The 17799-nt window shown below is 57.3% G+C and overlaps 1 protein-coding gene across 19 annotated transcripts in view; it reads left to right on the top strand.

The window, feature by feature from the left end:
• The window catches only part of DAB2IP (DAB2 interacting protein), a 364307-nt gene that overhangs the window by 318861 nt on the left and 27647 nt on the right, over positions 1 to 17799 (top strand). For all 19 annotated transcript variants that reach the window (XR_012897179.1, XR_012897178.1, XM_075905444.1 and 16 more), the window contains 3 exons: positions 5522 to 5666; positions 7500 to 7644; positions 14750 to 14986. Coding sequence is in view for 17 of the 19 variants with exons in the window: in XM_075905444.1 (XP_075761559.1) it covers positions 5522 to 5666; positions 7500 to 7644; positions 14750 to 14986 (527 nt within the window). In the remaining 2 variants the exon portion in view is untranslated. The remainder of the gene's footprint in view (positions 1 to 5521; positions 5667 to 7499; positions 7645 to 14749; positions 14987 to 17799) is intronic.

Here is a 17799-nt window from a genome sequence, read left to right as displayed (position 1 = left end):
GAGATTACCTTCCTGTTTCCCTGCCTGTCTCCCTGCCTGTCACTCTGCCTGCCTGAGTCTGTCTGCTTGTCTCCATACCTGTCACTCTGCCTGCCTGCCTCTGTCTGCCTGCCTGTGTCTGTCTGCTTGTCTCCGTACCTGTCACTCTGCCTGCCTGCCTCTGTCTGCCTGCCTGAGTCTGTCTGCTTGTCTCCATACCTGTCACTCTGCCTGCCTGCCTCTGTCTGCCTGCCTGTGTCTGTCTGCTTGACTCCCTGCCTGCGTGCCTGCCTGTCTGCCTGTCTCCCTGTCTGCCTGCCTGTGTCTGTCTGCTTGTCTCCCTACCTGTCACTCTGCCTGCCTGTGTCTGTCTGCTTGACTCCCTACCTGTCACTCTGCCTGCCTGAGTCTGTCTGCTTGTCTCCGTACCTGTCACTCTGCCTGCCTGCCTCTGTCTGCCTGCCTGTGTCTGTCTGCTTGACTCCCTGCCTGCGTGCCTGCCTGCCTGCCTGTCTCCCTGCCTGTGTCTGTCTGCTTGTCTCCCTACCTGTCACTCTGCCTGCCTGTGTCTGTCTCCCTGCCTGCCTGTGTCTGTCTGCTTGTCTCCCTACCTGTCACTCTGCCTGCCTGTGTCTGTCTCACTGCCTGTCTCCCTGCCTGCCTCTGTCTGTCTGCTTGTCTCCCTACCTGTCACTCTGCCTGCCTGTGTCTGTCTCCCTGCCTGCCTGTCTGTCTGCTTGTCTCCCTACCTGTCACTCTGCCTGCCTGTGTCTGTCTCACTGCCTGTCTTCCTGTGTCTGTCTGCTTGTCTCCCTGCCTGTCACTCTGCCTCCCTGCCTGTGTCTGTCTCCCTGCCTGTCTCCCTGCCTGCCTGTGTCTGTCTGCTTGTCTCCCTACCTGTCACTCTGCCTGCCTGTGTCTGTCTCCCTGCCTGTCTGTCTAGAGGAATAACCAGAATGACTTTTTTTAAAAGCTTGTCTTTTACGATCGAGACATCTGGGCAGGGGAGGCTCTGCTGGCCCGCGGGTCCCAGCCCTGCGAACGCCAGGCCTGGGGAAGCACTCGGAGCCGGCTGTAGCCATTCCAGCCGGGGCGACTGGGCACAGCTGTGCAGCAGGTGTGCATGCCCTGAATGTACAACGAAGCCTCCTCCCCTTTCCGGCTGCCCTTCCTCCCCGCCCTGATCGCCTTCCTGCCCCTTCACGTGTTCCTGGAGACGCCCGTCCGTCACTTGGATGGGAAAGTCCTGCAGGAGCTTCAGAACCGCCTGGCAGGGGCCTTGTTCTTTGTTATATTCTACCCCGCGGTGGGCAGCCCGCTAGGCTGGCTGTGGGCCGCTCGCCAGCCCAGGTGGCCCATCGCGGGATCCGGGCTGGTCTCTGCATTCTACAGAAAGGCTCCTGCTCGCTGACAGTCGCCAGGCTTTCTACAGAGGCCACTTGGTGGTTTCTCTATTAAACCTTCAAGCACTTTTCTGGCGGGGGACGTGAAAGGCACCTCAGTGGATTGTACCTCCCAGGTGTACACTGGCACGTGCCAGCCTGCCCCGCAGTGCCGCCAGCACCGCTGTCAAGTCACACTCCGGAGGCTGCTACGGAAAAGTCGGGGAACGTCAATGGAACGTATCGCGTGGCTGAGTCGCTGCCTCGCTTAGCGGGACGGGATCCGAAGGCCTCCTGCCAGAATGGGGAGTGGGGAGAGAGGGACTGTGCGCAGTGAGTGGCCGCGCCAGACCACGGATCGTGTCCCAAGGGGGCTCCGCACACCCTCAGCTGCAGCGACTCTGGAGTATGTTCCAGGCCACATGCTCGCGTCACCCCCACCCCTGCCCCCGTGTGTTTGTCTGTCCTGCTGGGCCTCCGGTTTGATGTCAAGAAAATATTTGTTCCTTTTAAAAAGAAGGAAAGGGTTGTGGGGATTGGAAGAGATACCTGCCAGGCACCTAGGAATTGCAAAGGACAGAAGAATGGTCAGACTGGGTCAGACCAAAGGTCCATCTAGCCCAGGATCCTGTCTGCCCACGGTGGCCAAGGCCAGATGCCCCAGAGGGAGGGAACAGAACAGGTAATCCTCATGTGATCCCTCTCCTGTCACCCACTTCCAGACAAACAGAGGCTGGGGACACCATTCCTACCCATCCTGGCTAATAGCCATTGATGGACCTAACCTCCATGAATTATCTAGCTCTTTTTTGAACCCTGTTAAAAGCCTAGCTTTCACCACATCCTCTGGCAAGGAGTTCCACAGGTTGACTGTGCACTGCGTGAAGAAAAACTTCCTTTTGTTTGTTTTAGACCTGCTACCTATTCATTTCATTTGGTGACTTCTAGTTCTTATGTTGTGGGAACAATAAAATAATGGTTGGAGCCGCTCGTATTATTGCACATACTTTCTTTAATGCAGGGCAAGTGGGACAAGCATTGGGCTGGTGTGGTAATGTTCCAGCTGACAGGCAGACCCCTGCATTCCGTGTTTGGCCTTTTGTGGGACATTGACGCTGCATCTCATGTACAATGGAAGATTTTCATTTACTTCTGTTCACAGTCATTGCTAAAAATCGCTTGGACTACTTCCTGAGATGCAACCGGGACTAGCAGTCATAGTGCCCTGACATGCCGATCAAAATTGCTGCTCCTGTTGCTTAGAAATGGCACGTGAACCTTGCCTTTGGACAAGGCGTGTGCAAGGAGAGAGGTGGATGTTAAAATACGACTGGATGTCACTTTATTTCCACTTACTGTAAATGTCTAATCTTCCCTAGCAAGGGGAGAGCAAAGCAGTGGCCATCAGTCTCAGGAGAAATCGGACATTGCAGGGCCCTGCAGTCACTTACAGTCTTTTTTTTTTAATTGCAAAATGTATTGGATTTTTCTTTCTTTTTTTTTTCATGGAAGAGGCATGCCACTACAGTGGTGCAGAGAGTGAAGTCGCTTGGGGCTGGAATGAGCAGTGTGTCCCTTTCTTAATAGTTCCTTCACCTTTAGGTCACTGGTTCAAATTCAACACAGGTTGGCCCGGGACTGAAATATACCCCCATTGGGCCTCTGTGGAGATGAGTTGATATCCGTGTTCCCTCTAATTTTTCCACCTGTGTGCAGAATACATTTTGTTCTGCGCACCAACGCATGTGTGGATGTGCACCCCCAGGAGAAATCCATGCTGGGGCTGTGAGCGCACTGCTAATCAGCGGGGCGACATTTGAATCTCTCCTGGGTAGCTGCTCAAGCATACAGCTTACAGGGAGCCCTGGCGGATGTGTCTTAATCCTGCTCCTTGTGGGCAGGTGTCTACATCCAAAATAAACTTCTCCTTGGCTAGCGAGGGCGACTGAAATTGCAAATGAACCACGGGATTTAAACCTCATGAGGTTTAACTGGTAATTCGAAGTAAGGGGTTTATTTCGGAATTGCCCTTCTCTGCCGCGTGTAGACGCGGGCAGTTCTTCCGGGCTAGTCAATTTCCAAAATGGCGACCGGACGGGAACATGCTAATGAAGCATGGGATATTTAAATCCCGCACTTCATTTGCAATTTCGGTCGCCCTCATTTGCCTCCCTAGTTCGAACTAGGGGGCTAGTGCAGACGTACCCTAATGGAAAACTGACGGCAAGGCACTAGCCCTCTCCCAATACGGGTTGAATCTCTCTAGTCCAGCACCCTCGGGACCTGCCTGGTGCCAAACCCCGGGAGGTTGATAGTCCCTTCCACTGCTTGTTGGGCTCGGAGAAAACAGGTAGGAGTCAATTAGGGCTAAATAATTGAGCGTCAGGACTGGTGGCTGTAAACAAACTTTATGAGACCACAGGAAACTTGGCCACACTCATGACAAGTGGATGTCTGGCTAAGAAAAATCACGCCACACCACGGATGTTGCCGGACTAGAGAGGTTCAATCTGTACTTGGTCTTGGAGTCCGATGGCTGGAGTTAGGGCTTGACTAGATTTCACGGTTCCCCGAAGTGAATCAAATCGATCCAGATCCCATTTCTTTCGAAATCAAGACTGGTGACGCCTTCCTGGCACATCCTGATCACGAGCCGAGTCCTGAGCCACCCCAGCGTCGCTGTCCAATATCTGCAGCGTTGTTTGCGGTAAAAGGGGAAGGTGAATGAGTCATGACTGTGTCAAAGGGGAGAAACCGTTGTGGCCCGACTCTCTTGCTTTCCTTGACACTGCTCTGCCATGCCGCTCAACTCCGGGGGGGCGGATTCGTGGGCCTGAGGAACCAAGTGGTTCCTCAGAGCGGGGCGCGTACCTGGCTTGCCCGCAGACGGCGGGTGTTTGTCTGGGGAGTGACAGCGGCACCCGGCTTGGCGATCGGCCGTGCGTTGTGCGCGTCGTGCCCCAGCCAGCGGGCTGTGTGTGGTACAACCACTTACGGCAGGGGAACGTCGTGATCTCGCTGAGGCCTTATCACCGAGCACAAGCTTTTGTTTTCGAGGAAGGTGGCTTAAAAAAAAGTCTTCAGCTGTACGAGTCAATTTCCCTGTCAGCCTTTCGGCCTCTCTCCCCTACACCAGGCAACCGTCCGAGGGCGAACGTGGGTACTTCACAGTCTCGGCAGCTGATTTATCATCCGCCCTCCAGATGAATGTCACAGGGCTGGGAAGGGACAGGACGCTTGCAGGCCCCACAGCAGTGCGGGGGGGAGGGGAGGAGGACGGAAGCAGACTGCCATAGCCACCAGTGTTGTTAGCAGACGGGCGTTCGTAGCATGTAAACCCGGGCACTAGTTAACCGTCATTCACCGCGCCTGCCTCCCAGCATCTTTCCGGCCGGGCACGTGGGGAATCGGGAGAGCGCCTCCCATTCCTCCCTCTCCCTGCTGCCTGTTAGCCTCACGATTCCAGCAAACTCCGCGCTGCTCTTTGGAGCCCGGCTGCGTCCTTAGAGCCGTGGCGGGTCACGGCCGGCCCTCGCGGAGGCACAAGGCAACGCTGGCGGCAATTTCCCCCGGCTCACCAGGCACGGGGGGAACGTGCAGCTGGGGTCCATGCACATCCAAGGGAAACGAGGCTATTGCCAGGAGGGTGGCAGTGTCGTTCCTTTGCCTGCGTACGAGAGTAACCACGGCGCGGGGGGAATCCCGGTGCATAGTGAGGACTTGATTTCCAGCTGTTCACGAGGGGCATGGCGCATGGGCATTTCCACACCGTCACGCGGCTTTGCCGGCATCGCAGGGAGGTGTCTAAATGCAGCCGCCTTTAACCCGACGGACAAAATTGAGCCCCAAAGCCCAGACTCCGGTCAAAAGCAGGCCCCCAGCGAAGACGATGACGGTGGTTGTGTTGAAGATGCCGGAGGATTAAAATGGCTTGTTTAGATGGCTCAGTTGTAACCCTCCAGAGCTGTCTTGCCCGGCGGGTCTCCTTGATTCGGCGCGGCGGGGGGGCAGGGTTGGTGGCTGATCCACGCCGGAGAAGCGAGGAGGTTTTGGGGATGCCAGTGGCAGGGGGAGCCCCGTGGAGGGGGGGCTCCGTGTGCGCTCTGCTCGGTGACACCCCTGTCGGGAAGCGGTAACCCCCCATGGACTTCCCTTCGCAGGAGTTCTTGACCGACCTGATGATGTCCGAAGTCGATCGCTGCGGCGAAAACGAGCACCTCATTTTCCGGGAGAACACGCTGGCCACCAAAGCCATCGAGGAGTACCTGAAGCTGGTGGGGCAGAAGTACCTGCAGGATGCCTTAGGTATGTGGGCAGGAGCAGGGCTGGGGGGCTGGAGCGACCCCACGAAACGCCTTCAACTCTGAGGTCAATAGGACGGCTCAGGGCACCCGCCCCAGGTTCTGTGCTTTGGGGAGCCCCACGGCGGCTGCATCAACTGTCTTATGGATGGGGCCCAGGGCGGCCCGGGGGTTTATGTGGGGGAAGGGGCCCCTCCTGCGCTCACTGCCATGGGGCACAGCGGGCTGGGCCGGGGGGCAGGGCAGAGCGGAGCAGGCTGCTCTAGCTCCCACCACCATGAGGAGCATGGGAGAGGGGTGTGACCCTGCTGTTGCCCCTGCCGTCCTCTGGCTCGCACTGCGCAGGGGAGGGGGTGGAACAGGGGCAGAGCTTGAGGGGTGGGGCAGGGACTGGGCAGCGTGGGGCAGTCGTTGGCTGGGCAAACGGAGTGGGCTGAAAAGTAAAACTGAGCCTCTCCCCAGCACTTGGGCAGCTTTTGTGCAAGCCCATCAGTGCTGCCTAGGAGCAGAACCTGGCGCCTGCTGGGGGACGGGGTTTTCCCGGGACATCCAGCCAACCAGACGCCTTCCCAGGGGGCTTAGCGGCAGAGAAGCAGCCAAATCCTTCCCGTATTGCTGGTAACGTCCTCCCCCTCCCCCTCCACCAATGGTCCCTCTAAATTTTTTCCATCCACGTGCATAATAAATTTTGTTCTCTGCACTAACATCCGTGCAGGTGTGCACCACCAATGGACACGCACACTCCTGCCTGGGGGCGCTCTGCTAATCCGCTGGGTGGCGTTTGACTCTCCTGGGTGGCCTCCCAAGCACTCAGCTCGCAGGGAACCCTGCTCTCCGCCATTTCCCCAGGAGCCCGTCTTGTGTGCCAGCTGAGCCAGAGGGCTTGAGTCTCCCGTGGCCTTGCTCCGTGTGTCTCTGCTCCTTGTGGGGGTAAACTCCCCCTCCCCCAGCAGGAATGGCAATAGCCCTGCCCCCTGTGCACAAGGCATGAGCAGCGGCGAACGGGAGCAAAGGCAAACGAGGCGAGTGACTCGGCCGTGACGCTGCCTGGTGACTTAGCTTTTCCAAACCAGCCCCCCGGCCAAACGCCTTCTGAGCCTGCCCCTTGCTCCGGTGGCCCAGGGCTGTGCGGAAGGTGGCACCGGCCCAGTCTCCGGCATCATATGCACGGTGCAGTCTCCTGCCCTTGCAAATCAGCCTGGGATGCGGCTCTCTGGCACCATCCCATCTGCCAGTGCAGCCCACCAGAGAGCCCTGTGCAAACCGGGGGAAATCGGGGCAAGTGGCACCCTAGGAAAGGGGTCTTTGGCTACGACACAGTGTGGCAGAATGGCGGCATAGCAGCCTAGGGCCACATCACGAGAGCTGCCAGGCAGAAGAGGAAGAACAGTCCCAGGCAGGGTTTCAGACCCTTTCCTCGTGGTTTTCTTGTGTTGCTCCATAAGCAAAGGGTTCCAGACAAAAACAGGCCACTCAGAACCAGTGTTCCCTCTCATTTGTTCCCTCTGTGTGCAGAATAAATTGTATTACGCGCACCAAGGCATGTGTGGATGTGCACCACCCATAGGAACACATGCTGCCAGCAGGGGGCGCTCTGCTAATCAGCCAGCTGACATTTGAACCTTTCCTGCGTGGCGGCCCAGACGCTCAGCATATAGAGAACAGTGGGTCTGAATCCCCAGAAATCTTACCGGTGGGAGGAGAAACGTAGGGGGAAGGGCTTGGATTATCGTTTCTTGCCTTACAGTCCCACCCAGCCCGTGGCAGGACGGATTAACCCCTCCTAGGCTGGGACTTGCCAGCAGACACCATCCCTGTCTCTCTGCCTGTTTTGCAGGGGAGTTTATCAAAGCCCTGTACGAATCGGATGAAAACTGCGAGGTGGACCCCAGCAAGTGCTCCTCCTCGGACCTTCTTGAACATCAGAGCAACCTGAAAATGTGCTGCGAGCTGGCCTTCTGCAAAATCATCAATTCGTACTGGTCAGTATCCCCACCACCCGCCTGTCCCTTCCTGCGCTCGCACGCTGTTGGCGACGCGGCACGGCTGTAGGCGGGGACTGTCCCTTCCCGCGCTCGCACGCTGTTGGCGACGCGGCATGGCTGTAGGCGGGGACTGTCCCTTGCCGCGCTCGCACGCTGTTGGCGACGCGGCACGGCTGTAGGCGGGGACTGTCCCTTGCCGCGCTCGCACGCTGTTGGCGACGCGGCACGGCTGTAGGCGGGGACTGTCCCTTCCCGCGCTCGCACGGTGTTGGCGACGCGGCACGGCTGTAGGCGGGGACTGTCCCTTCCTGCGCTCGCACGCTGTTGGCGACGCGGCACGGCTGTAGGCAAGGACTGTCCCTTCCCGCGCTCGCACGCTGTTGGCGACGCGGCACGGCTGTAGGCGGGGACTGTCCCTTCCCGCGCTCGCACGCTGTTGGCGACGCGGCACGGCTGTAGGCGGGGACTGTCCCTTCCCGCGCTCGCACGCTGTTGGCGACGCGGCACGGCTGTAGGCGGGGACTGTCCCTTGCCGCGCTCGCACGCTGTTGGCGACGCGGCACGGCTGTAGGCGGGGACTGTCCCTTCCCGCGCTCGCACGGTGTTGGCGACGCGGCACGGCTGTAGGCGGGGACTGTCCCTTCCTGCGCTCGCACGCTGTTGGCGACGCGGCACGGCTGTAGGCGAGGACTGTCCCTTCCCGCGCTCGCACGCTGTTGGCGACGCGGCACGGCTGTAGGCGAGGACTGTCCCTTCCCGCGCTCGCACGCTGTTGGCGACGCGGCACGGCTGTAGGCGGGGACTGTCCCGTCGCAGCGCTCGGGCTGGTTTGCGTTCTCCTTTCTTCCAGCGATGAAAGGCTGCTATGCACAGAGCCCTGGAGGGGGCAGCTGCCCTCAGTGTCTGCTGGGAGTTGTAGTTCTCCTTTCCAGCTGGGAGGCGGACCCGGGACCCCAACCCACCAAAGGAGCAGGCTCAGGGCCTTGGGGATGCTGTGTAGGGAGGCAGAAGGTAATGTCACTTCCTCCTTCCATGGGCACGTGACAAACCTCCCCGACTTCTCGCCGGGTGCCCTTGGGTCCTGCAGGAGGCGAGGATGAGGGTGGGCCTGGTGGTACAAAGAGGCCACGTTTGCAGGGACAGTTGCTTTCACAAAGCGTCACTTTTTCCCCCCCCACAAAAAGTTACCCCCGGTGCAACCAGGTTTTGCCCCGCTCTGCGTACCCGCTGTCTGCCAGGGGCCGCCTGCCCTGCTCCCCAGGGAGAGAGCCCGGCAGCGGGGCGGGGTTGGAATGAGGCTGCAGCGTGGCTTTGATTGTCAATGGCTTCTCCGTGCGGGTTTCCTCTTTCGCGTTCTTAGTGGCCACCCGGGCTGACGCCAAGCGTGAGGCTCGTGAGCAGAACTGGGCCAGGGCACCGGAGCAAGCTCTTCCGTCCCCAGCGAGAGCTGAGGCTGCCAGGTGGCACTCGCCTGCTGGTAACCAGAGCTAAGGTGCGCCAGGGCGTGCAGGGACACCCGCCTGCCCCCCTAGCGAGCCTTCAGGCAGGGATCGCGAGCGTGCCAGTGCGGCAGAGGCTGGGCTTTGGGGCTACAGCCAAGTGCAGCTCTTGGCTGTGTCCTCTCGTGGGCTCTCTGCTGCTCAGGCAGGGGTTGGCAAGCACCTCGGTCTCTTCCGTCTCCGCCTCGTCTGGTCCTGCACCTCTCAAAGTCCCACGAGGGGCGGAACGCGGGCGTGGCAGGGGAAGCCTCAGTCAAGTCATTACGGAAGCGGCACTTGGCTTGCAGGGTGCCTAGTGCCCCGGGGGGCGGGGCAGAGCCGCTTGCGTCAGCGGTAGGGGGGGAAGCCCTCACTTCACGGGCACAGGGCTCGCGCCTGGAACCCCGGGCCAGCCTTGGCAGGAGCTTCTGAGCCGCGAAGTGACGGAGGCTGCGGCTGCTGGAGATCTGGCCGGCCCTGGCTTGGAGACAATTGTCAGTGGCCTAGGCTGGCTTAGCTGCTCTTTGGGGGTTCGGCTGGCAGTGGGGGTTATCTATACGGGGTGTTTTCTAGGCCTCTGAGCACAGAGCTACAGCTCCTTGGAGCCTGACCCCAATGCTCCCTCTAAAGATGTGCTGCACGGGGGGGGAAAACTGGGCTCGGGCCCTTGTAAGCGCCTTCGGCGGATAACGAAGAGCCGGAAAGCATTCCCTCCTTCGCTTTTTGCCCTCCTGCTTTTTATACCGTAGAGATTGGGGTGCTGATGACATCACCAGACTCTGGCAAATGACAGTGGAGCAAATGGAAGGGGTTTGATCCGATTGCTTACACCTCTGGCGTTCGTATGTATTAATGCCCGTTTGCCATCAATGAGCGTGATCAGTCTGGAGCAGCGTTTCCCAAACTATGGGCCACAGCCCGGGCTGGACGGAGGATGCAGCCGGGTGAAAGAGTGGAAATGTATTCAGTTTTCATTCTTTTTTTACGCGCATTTATATTTTTGGGTTGCAAAAAACAGTACGGAAAAAAAACAGGTTCCAACTAAAGTAAAAAGTTTGGGAACCCCTGGTCTAGCCAGCTTTCTACCCACCTGACAGTCCATTTCTCCAATCCATATTCCCGTAACTTGCTGGCTAGAATATTGTGGGTGTCCGTATCAAAAGCTTTTCTAAAACTGGCACTGGGGGCTTTGGGAGGACCAGAAACAACGTATTTGCATATTCATCATTTGCTTAATGTATATGCAAATATGCAAATGAATGTTACCAGTCCTCCAAAAGCTCGTGAATGGATTTACTGGTCCCCGTGTCAAAAAGTTGGGGAACCTCTGGTCTGAAGAAAGGAGCCTGCTAGAGATTCCTCCCCCAGCCCTTCCTGGGAAAACTCTGCTAATCTCCCTGACATCCAGTCGGTCCTTTGGGAAAGCTGGAGTAGCTATTTCTCAGCGAGAGAACAGGCAGCCACGTGACTCCTCGTCTCAGACCATCACCGAGAAGCCAAAAGGGCGGATTCTTTTCCAGGTAGCCTAGACTGGGCCCACTTAACTACTCCCTCGGCCTCAGGAATTGCCCTTATCTGCTTCACTCAAGTGACATGTGATGTCTCCCCTCAGTGGCGAGGCCTAGATGAGAGGAGACAGCGATGCAAATTGTTGGTTGATTTCATGTCTGGCTAGAAATAACCGAGGTCTGTAGAACTAGCCTGGGAAAGCGACCTGCGGAAGCAAAATGCAGTGAGGGGATGTGCGTTCCTCTAGCCCACCCTTCAGGAAAAGGCTGAAGCTGATCTCAGGGCCTGGCCGGTCACTGATTCTTGAGGAAAATTGAGCTGATGATGAGTGGTTTGGATTGGCCGAGGAGCCCTGACAGTCAAAGATCTGGCTTTGGCAGAAAAGCTGCAGGCGGAGCTGCCGGAGAGAGAGGGAAGAGGTTGACAATAACTGAAAATGGTTACAATTAGGAGATGATTTAGACATCTGGAAAGTTTCACTGTAAGCAGAATTTCAGCATGTGGAAGCTCGTTACAGGACTGTTGGGTAATGAATTATGGACTCTATCCATCGCATAAAGCCCTGCTAACCGAGTTCCATCCCTCATTATACAATTACACTCGTATTGTCTCAGCTTCCCACCCTGCAAAGCAAAGAGCTTCCCCGTGGCTGCGTGTGCTGCTGTCACATAGATTTCAGAGGGGTATTTTTCAGTAACTCTTCAACTTTTCTCCAGATTGTTGAACCTTTAAATTGCTTAAAGGATTCCACTCTGACTTGGCAGCGAGTCCCATGAAGGAAAGGGGGGTTGCCCATTTATACGGATTAAGCCAGAGCTACAGAAGGAGGGTTTAGCCAAGCAATATGAATTGGCCTATATGAGTTGGAAAGCCAGGGCTAGAGAATCAGCCTTGGACTCTTACGGGTAGCGCAGGAAGCAGATCTCCGCCATAGGCAGCTTTCTGCTGAGACCATTTTTTAAAAACATGCCGCCTTCTTCAAGACCACGTGGCTATAAATTAACTAACTAGGAGTCAACAGTGCGACACCGATGCAAACAAAAGCCAACATGATCCTGGGAAGCATTCACAGGAGTGTCGTGAGCAAGACACGAGAAGTCGTTCTTCCGCTCTGCTCTGCGCAGGTTAGGCCTCAGCTGGAGTATCGTGTCCAGTTCTGGGCCCCACATTTCAGGAAAGCCGTGGAGAACTTGGAGAGGGTCCAGAGAAGAGCAACACAAATGATTCAAGGTCTAGAGAACAGGGGCTGTGAGGGCTTGTTTAGTTTGGAAAAGAGAAGACGGAGAGGGGACATAATAGCTTGCCAGTACCTATGAGGAGGTACCTAAAAGGTACAAGGGGAGGGAGAAAGATTGTTCTCCTTGGCCTCTGAGGACAGGACAAGAAGCAATGGGCTTAAATTTCAGCAAGGGAGGTTTAGGCTGGACATGAGGAAAAATACCCTGTCAGGATGGTTAAACACTGGAATAAATTGCCGAGGGAGGTTGTGGACTCTCCATCACTGGAGATATCGAAGAGCATTTCCAGGCAGTACTGAGCGAGGCAGCGAGCGCTCTGCCTGGCTGAACTGAGCAGTGGGGACACCAAAAGTGAGGCCGGCGAGTGGCCCTGGAAGGAACGAAGACAGAACAAGCCACTCAGCCGCAGGGAGCACGCCCCCTACGTCCCGAGCCGCCTCGCCGTGGAGGTGCCTGTGCCGTTGGACCGGATGGGCCCACTGACGGCAGCCTGGGGCATGCGGGGCTCCTGGCACAGAGTGCTGGTAGGGCTGCCAGATACTTTCACAAAAAATCCCGAACATGGTGGGGGAAAAAAATTGGTTGAGGGGGAAAAAAAAAAAAAAAGGTTGCTGCGCCTTTAAATTCCTGCGCTCTCCCCGCCCTCTGGCTTTTCGTCCAAGGATGGTATTTTTACATGTCCAGTATTTTCTGGGTTTTTTTACCCAGACAGAAGACGCAATTACTGGACTGTCTGGTCGTAAACTGGACACCTGGCAACCCTAAGCGCTGGCCCCATAAGAATGCTCCTCCATTGGTGTCGGAGGGCTGAGGCACTGTGCGGGGGGGAGCGGACCCAAGAGTTGCGCTTCCACATTAGCACGCGGTGAAGAGCCTGGCGCTGCCCTGGAACAGGCACCGTGTCTTCTGCCCAGCCCATGAGCAGACACCTCAGGCGGGGACGGCGGGAGACAAGTGGGCGGAGGTTGCTCCTCACTGCCCATGTAGCTCGTCGCCATCCTCAGCTGAGGAGCAGAGACTTGGAAACTTGGGGTGTGCCTGGGAACCCCCCGCTGGGCCTGCTGCCTCCGCCCCGGGTCTCCAGCCTGTTTGCTTGTCAGCAGAGCGTTAGCTTGGCCGCCGCGCCGCATCCTGGGCGGAGTAGCCGGGGCGTTCCGTGCCATTGAGCTGGCTGGCGACTGGCCAAACTCCACTCCGACCCATTGTCCAGCCCCACTTCCGAGGCGGGTGGTTCCCAGCTGAGTAAATAAAACCTGCTGGGAACAGGATCTGCTGGGGAGCTGGGAACGGGGAGGGAAAAGGAGAAATGGACAAGCAGCTCTTTGGTGATAAGCACCCACTGGAGCCAGAATCCAGGTGTTAAAGCCACGGGAATTTGCCTGCGATTCGGGATCAGTGGGCAGGAGTCTGTCCTGAATTGCACTGGGGTGGCCTGGGAGTAACTGCCGCGTCTCCAAAGCAGTTGCTCTGGATTTACACCAGCCTCTGCAAGCAGGATTGGCTCCAAATGCCAGGACATTAACTCCCCACGCCCTCGCAGCCCCACCTCCGTGGAAAAGGGCCCAGGGCAAAGGAACATTTTCACTGTCTTTGAGCTGCTACATTGCCCATGTGGCCAGGAGCCAAAACCCCTGGGGGCTCCATTACTGACTCTGTGTCCCCTTGGGGAAGTCAAGTCACTGTTTCCCCCCTGCGAGTGAGGGCTGGGGGGGCTTCCCCACTGCCCGCCCGGGGGGAGAACATGAGTTAACGTCTGGGCAGCGCTTTGCTTTCACCATCTGGGCAGTTTACGTTTCCCTTCTCTCCCCCTTTGGGCATCAGCGCTGGACTGGCCGGTGACTTGTGGGGTTCGGTTCCTAGGGCTCGGGCACCGGCCCACGGCGGCTCTTTGGGCTCAGAGCAGAGGCTGGGAACGTTCCAGGCCCAATAGCTCTGTTCACTGAAACATGAAGCGCCGCAGGGATATTATTTTCCCTGTTAGGCTTTTGTAAATCCTGACTTAATGAAACCTGCCCGGGGCCCCTGATCCTGCTGACAGGAACCGCACCTGAAGGCTGCTGGGAGCCTGCCCTTTCTGCACGTTTGCCTCCCGCCATCTGCAGCGGGGCTAACGCGGCCTGGTGCATTCAGTTGTTTCTCTTGCAAGTTTCAGAGGCAACCGAAATAAGGATGGAAAGTTCCATGTAACTGGATAAGCTGATAAACGCCGTGTTTAACCGGTTAATGGGGGGCTGGAGAGACCCCCTCCACCCCAAGCCCACCACAGGCAGGCCCCGCAATGGTCTGGTTGCTGCTCCAGGCCCCACCTGTTAACCAGAACCAGTAAACATCGCCCACTAAAGGGGATGCTAACTGGTTACATTTCACAGGCCTAGACCAAAACTCCTAGGCTACGTCTGGATATCCCGGAATAGCTATTCTGCTTCTTTGGAGCACGCCCGTTATTTCGAAATATAACAGGCTCGCTATTCCACCATCCCCGTTAAACTTGTTCCACGAGGAGCAAGGGATGTTTCAGAAGAGCCGGTTATTTCCGAATAAGTGCCGTGCAGACAGCGCCGGCTTTCGAAATAAGCTATTTCAAAATAACCTCGAAATATCATTGCAGCTTATTTCAACCTATGGTGCGGACGCTCCCTTCCTGTGCAAACCACTGGTTCAACCAGGCAATCTATCCCCTTCTAGCAGTCGCTCCACAACAGAGGATAAGAACCTGTTATTGCTGCTGGTTAGTGGAGTTACTCTTTTAGCTCAGGGTGCCAGCGGAGGAGGGGTCACGCCCCGGGGGGTCACGCTTGGCTGTCTGACTTGCTCCCGCCCGCAAACGAGGCTCCCGCTCCAAACGCTGACTTTACAGCCCCTGAATTCTCATTGCAGCGTCTTCCCGCGAGAGCTGAAGGAGGTTTTTGCGTCGTGGAGACAAGAGTGCAGTAACCGCGGCCGGCCGGACATCAGCGAGCGCCTCATCAGCGCCTCCTTATTCCTCCGGTTCCTCTGTCCGGCCATCATGTCCCCCTCCCTCTTCCACCTGCTCCAGGAGTACCCCGACGACCGCACCGCGCGCACGCTGACCCTCATTGCCAAGGTCACGCAGAACCTGGCCAACTTCGCCAAGTAAGTGGTGGGGGTGGAGTCGGGGGTGGTCCCGGGGGGCATAAAGGAAACGGTGGCGGATACGGTTGGAGGTGACTGCTCAGGGCTAGCCCGAGGGCCCGGAAGACGGCCATCCCAGGGGTGGGGGGAGCCGCAGCCCCGAGCTGCTGGCGTCCCGTGGGAACACTGGTACCGACTCAGAGGGGAGCGGGCTCCAGAGACATCGTCCTGGCCCTGTCCGCGAAGCGGGGATTAATGCCAAGTGTGATCAGGAGCTGGCCCAAGACTGGCCACCGGAAAGCGCGGCCTTGCGCAGACAGCTTTGCTGGCCGTGGTTCTTCCCACCGGGCGGGCGTGTCCCCCGCTGCTAACTTGGGCCACATGCTGGACAGACAGACTGACAGAGGGACCCGCTCTTTCCTCTGTTCTCCACGCCGTCCCCCACAGGAAAGGCCAGGCCTTACTTCTTCCCACCCCGTCAGCCCTCACCTGGGAGAGACCATTTTATTCACCAAACCAGCCTGCGGCGAGGCCTTTTCTGAGCTGGAGAGTGGCCCACTCCCGACACGGGGAGAGGCTGATAGGGCAGAAACGGAAACTCCCACCCGGTACCAGCCACCCTTCTGTCCCCCGATTCCCTGGCTGGATGTGACCAACGTGCGGGAACTCTTCACCAACCCCCGACTGACCGGTGCCGGCGGAGGCTGCGGTGTCGGTAGCCCTGGGGAAATCAAACTGAGCTCAGGGTCCCCCCGTTGCGAAAACAAACTCCTCCGACCATGCAGGCCATGAGAAGAAGACAGGGACGCTGTCGATCTCTCTAAGCCCCAGAGGGCTGGGGGGAACAAACGAAGCGATTTCTGCAAATCTTTCCGCTGCCTCCAGTGGAAGCGCTGAGCTCCTTATCCAGAGCTCTGATAACAGAGCGCTGAGCTCCTGCAAATGTGACCGGGCAGCCTCGGCCTAAAGCTGCTCAGATTTGCAAACTAATTTAAGCCACGTGCCCACAGCCAGACCCAGACAGGAGATGTGCCAGTGTGTTATTCGCAGGGACAGAAAGTCTCCCTCGTTCTGACCAATCCTTAACTAAAAGGGTTTCCAAGTTTCGCTGCCTTGCCAGAAAGGTTCTTTAATTAAGCTGGCATGAGTCAGCCAGCCGACTGAACGTCAAGGCGGGGTCACTGTCAGGACCTAAAAGGGTGTCATGAGGAGGGAGAAAAATTGTTCTCTTTGGCCCCTGAGGATAGGCCAATGGGCTTCAATTGCAGCAGGGGAGGTTTAGGTTAGGGATGTGAGTGACTAGTCCCTCGACTAGTTACTTTCCCTCCCTTGCTGCTTCTATCAGAAGAGGCGGAGGGGTGGCTGACTCCCCGCTCGCGCCCAGTCCCTGCTGGCTCTCAACACATTTAAAAATCAGAAGTGCAGCAGGGGGGTGGGGACCCAACGCAAGCCAGGACAGCTGATTCCCAGTCTTGTAGCCCGTCCCCGCTACTGTGCTTCAGCCTTTTAAATGTATTAAGAGCCTTTCAGCTCTTAATACATTTAAAAGGCAGAGCCGCAGCGGGGTTAGCTCCTGGGGCCAGGAGCTAACGCTGCTGCAACTCCCCCATTTTTCGACTAATTGACTAGTCGATGGATTTTCCAGCGACTGGTTGATTAAACTAGATTTAGCATCTGTAGTTGAGGTTGGACATTAGGAAAAACTTCCTGCCTGCCAGGGTGGTTAAACACTGGAATAAATTGCTTAGGGGGCAGTGTGGAATCTCCATCACTGGAGATATTTAAGGGCAGATTGGAAAGACACCTGTCAGGGATGGTCTAGAACATGGGTTCTCAAACTGGGGAGCATCCCCCACAGGGGGAGCGTTAAAAAATTCCAGGGAGGCGCCAGGTGACCCAGCTCCCCCCCCTCAACCCTCCCGTCAGTCTCTCCCAAGAAAGAGCCTGGTCCGCTGGAACACGTGCAGCTCGGGCTGGCTGGGATAGACTTCATAATGGCCACCTTAAAAGGGCAATGCCTGCTCTGCTTTTAAAAGGGCAATTTTGTTTTTATTTTGCTCAACAAGTTTTGCGGCTCTATCAAAAAAGGGGTGTGATGCGGAAAAGTTTGGGAACCACTGGTCTAGGAGGTGCTTGGTCCTGCCGTGAGGGCGGGGAACTGGGCACGATGGCCTCTTGAGGTCCCTTCCAGTCCTAGTGTGCTATGAGTCTATGACTTCCCCAGCAGCCGCCTCGGCCAGGCTTGTGACCCCTGCAGTAGAAGAGGCTCTCTCCTACTTCCAATGAGATATTTTGTGTAGAACGAAGACCGGACAGCATTGGGGAGAGGGGGTGGAGAGCGCAGAGTCCAAACAAACAAACTGGCTCCCAAAGAGAACTGGGAAGAGCCGCAGGGGCGGCCCTAGACGAGCTGCCAGCAACTGGCGCCCTAGGTGAACCATGCAATCAGCGCCCCACCTCCAAACCCCTCACTGATATTGCGCCACCATTTGGCACCCCATTTAACTTGCCGCCCTAGGCGACCGCCTAGTTCGCCTGTATGGACGGGCCGCCCCTGGGAAGAGGTCAGACAGAAACTCCGAGGCCCCCCGGTCTGGCGTTGCACAAAGGCCATTCAGAGGGTGGACTGGACCGACCGGTTAGTGCATAGGAACAGGAGAGGCGCCTAGTGTGAGCGGAGGGGAGGACTCTTGTAGACGGCCCTTGGCCAGTGTCCCCGTGCATGATCCTTCAGTTATCCTTCCGGGGCCAGAACCGGCTCCTCCCCACTCTCCTAAGGATGCCGGGCCGGTGCAAGGTACATCCTGGCGCCTGCTTTCACCCCTGCCCCCGGT

This window comes from Pelodiscus sinensis, chromosome 22 (genome assembly GCF_049634645.1).
Source record: "Pelodiscus sinensis isolate JC-2024 chromosome 22, ASM4963464v1, whole genome shotgun sequence".
Lineage (NCBI taxonomy): Eukaryota > Metazoa > Chordata > Testudines > Trionychidae > Pelodiscus > Pelodiscus sinensis.
This window is presented reverse-complemented; position numbering and strand designations above follow the sequence as displayed.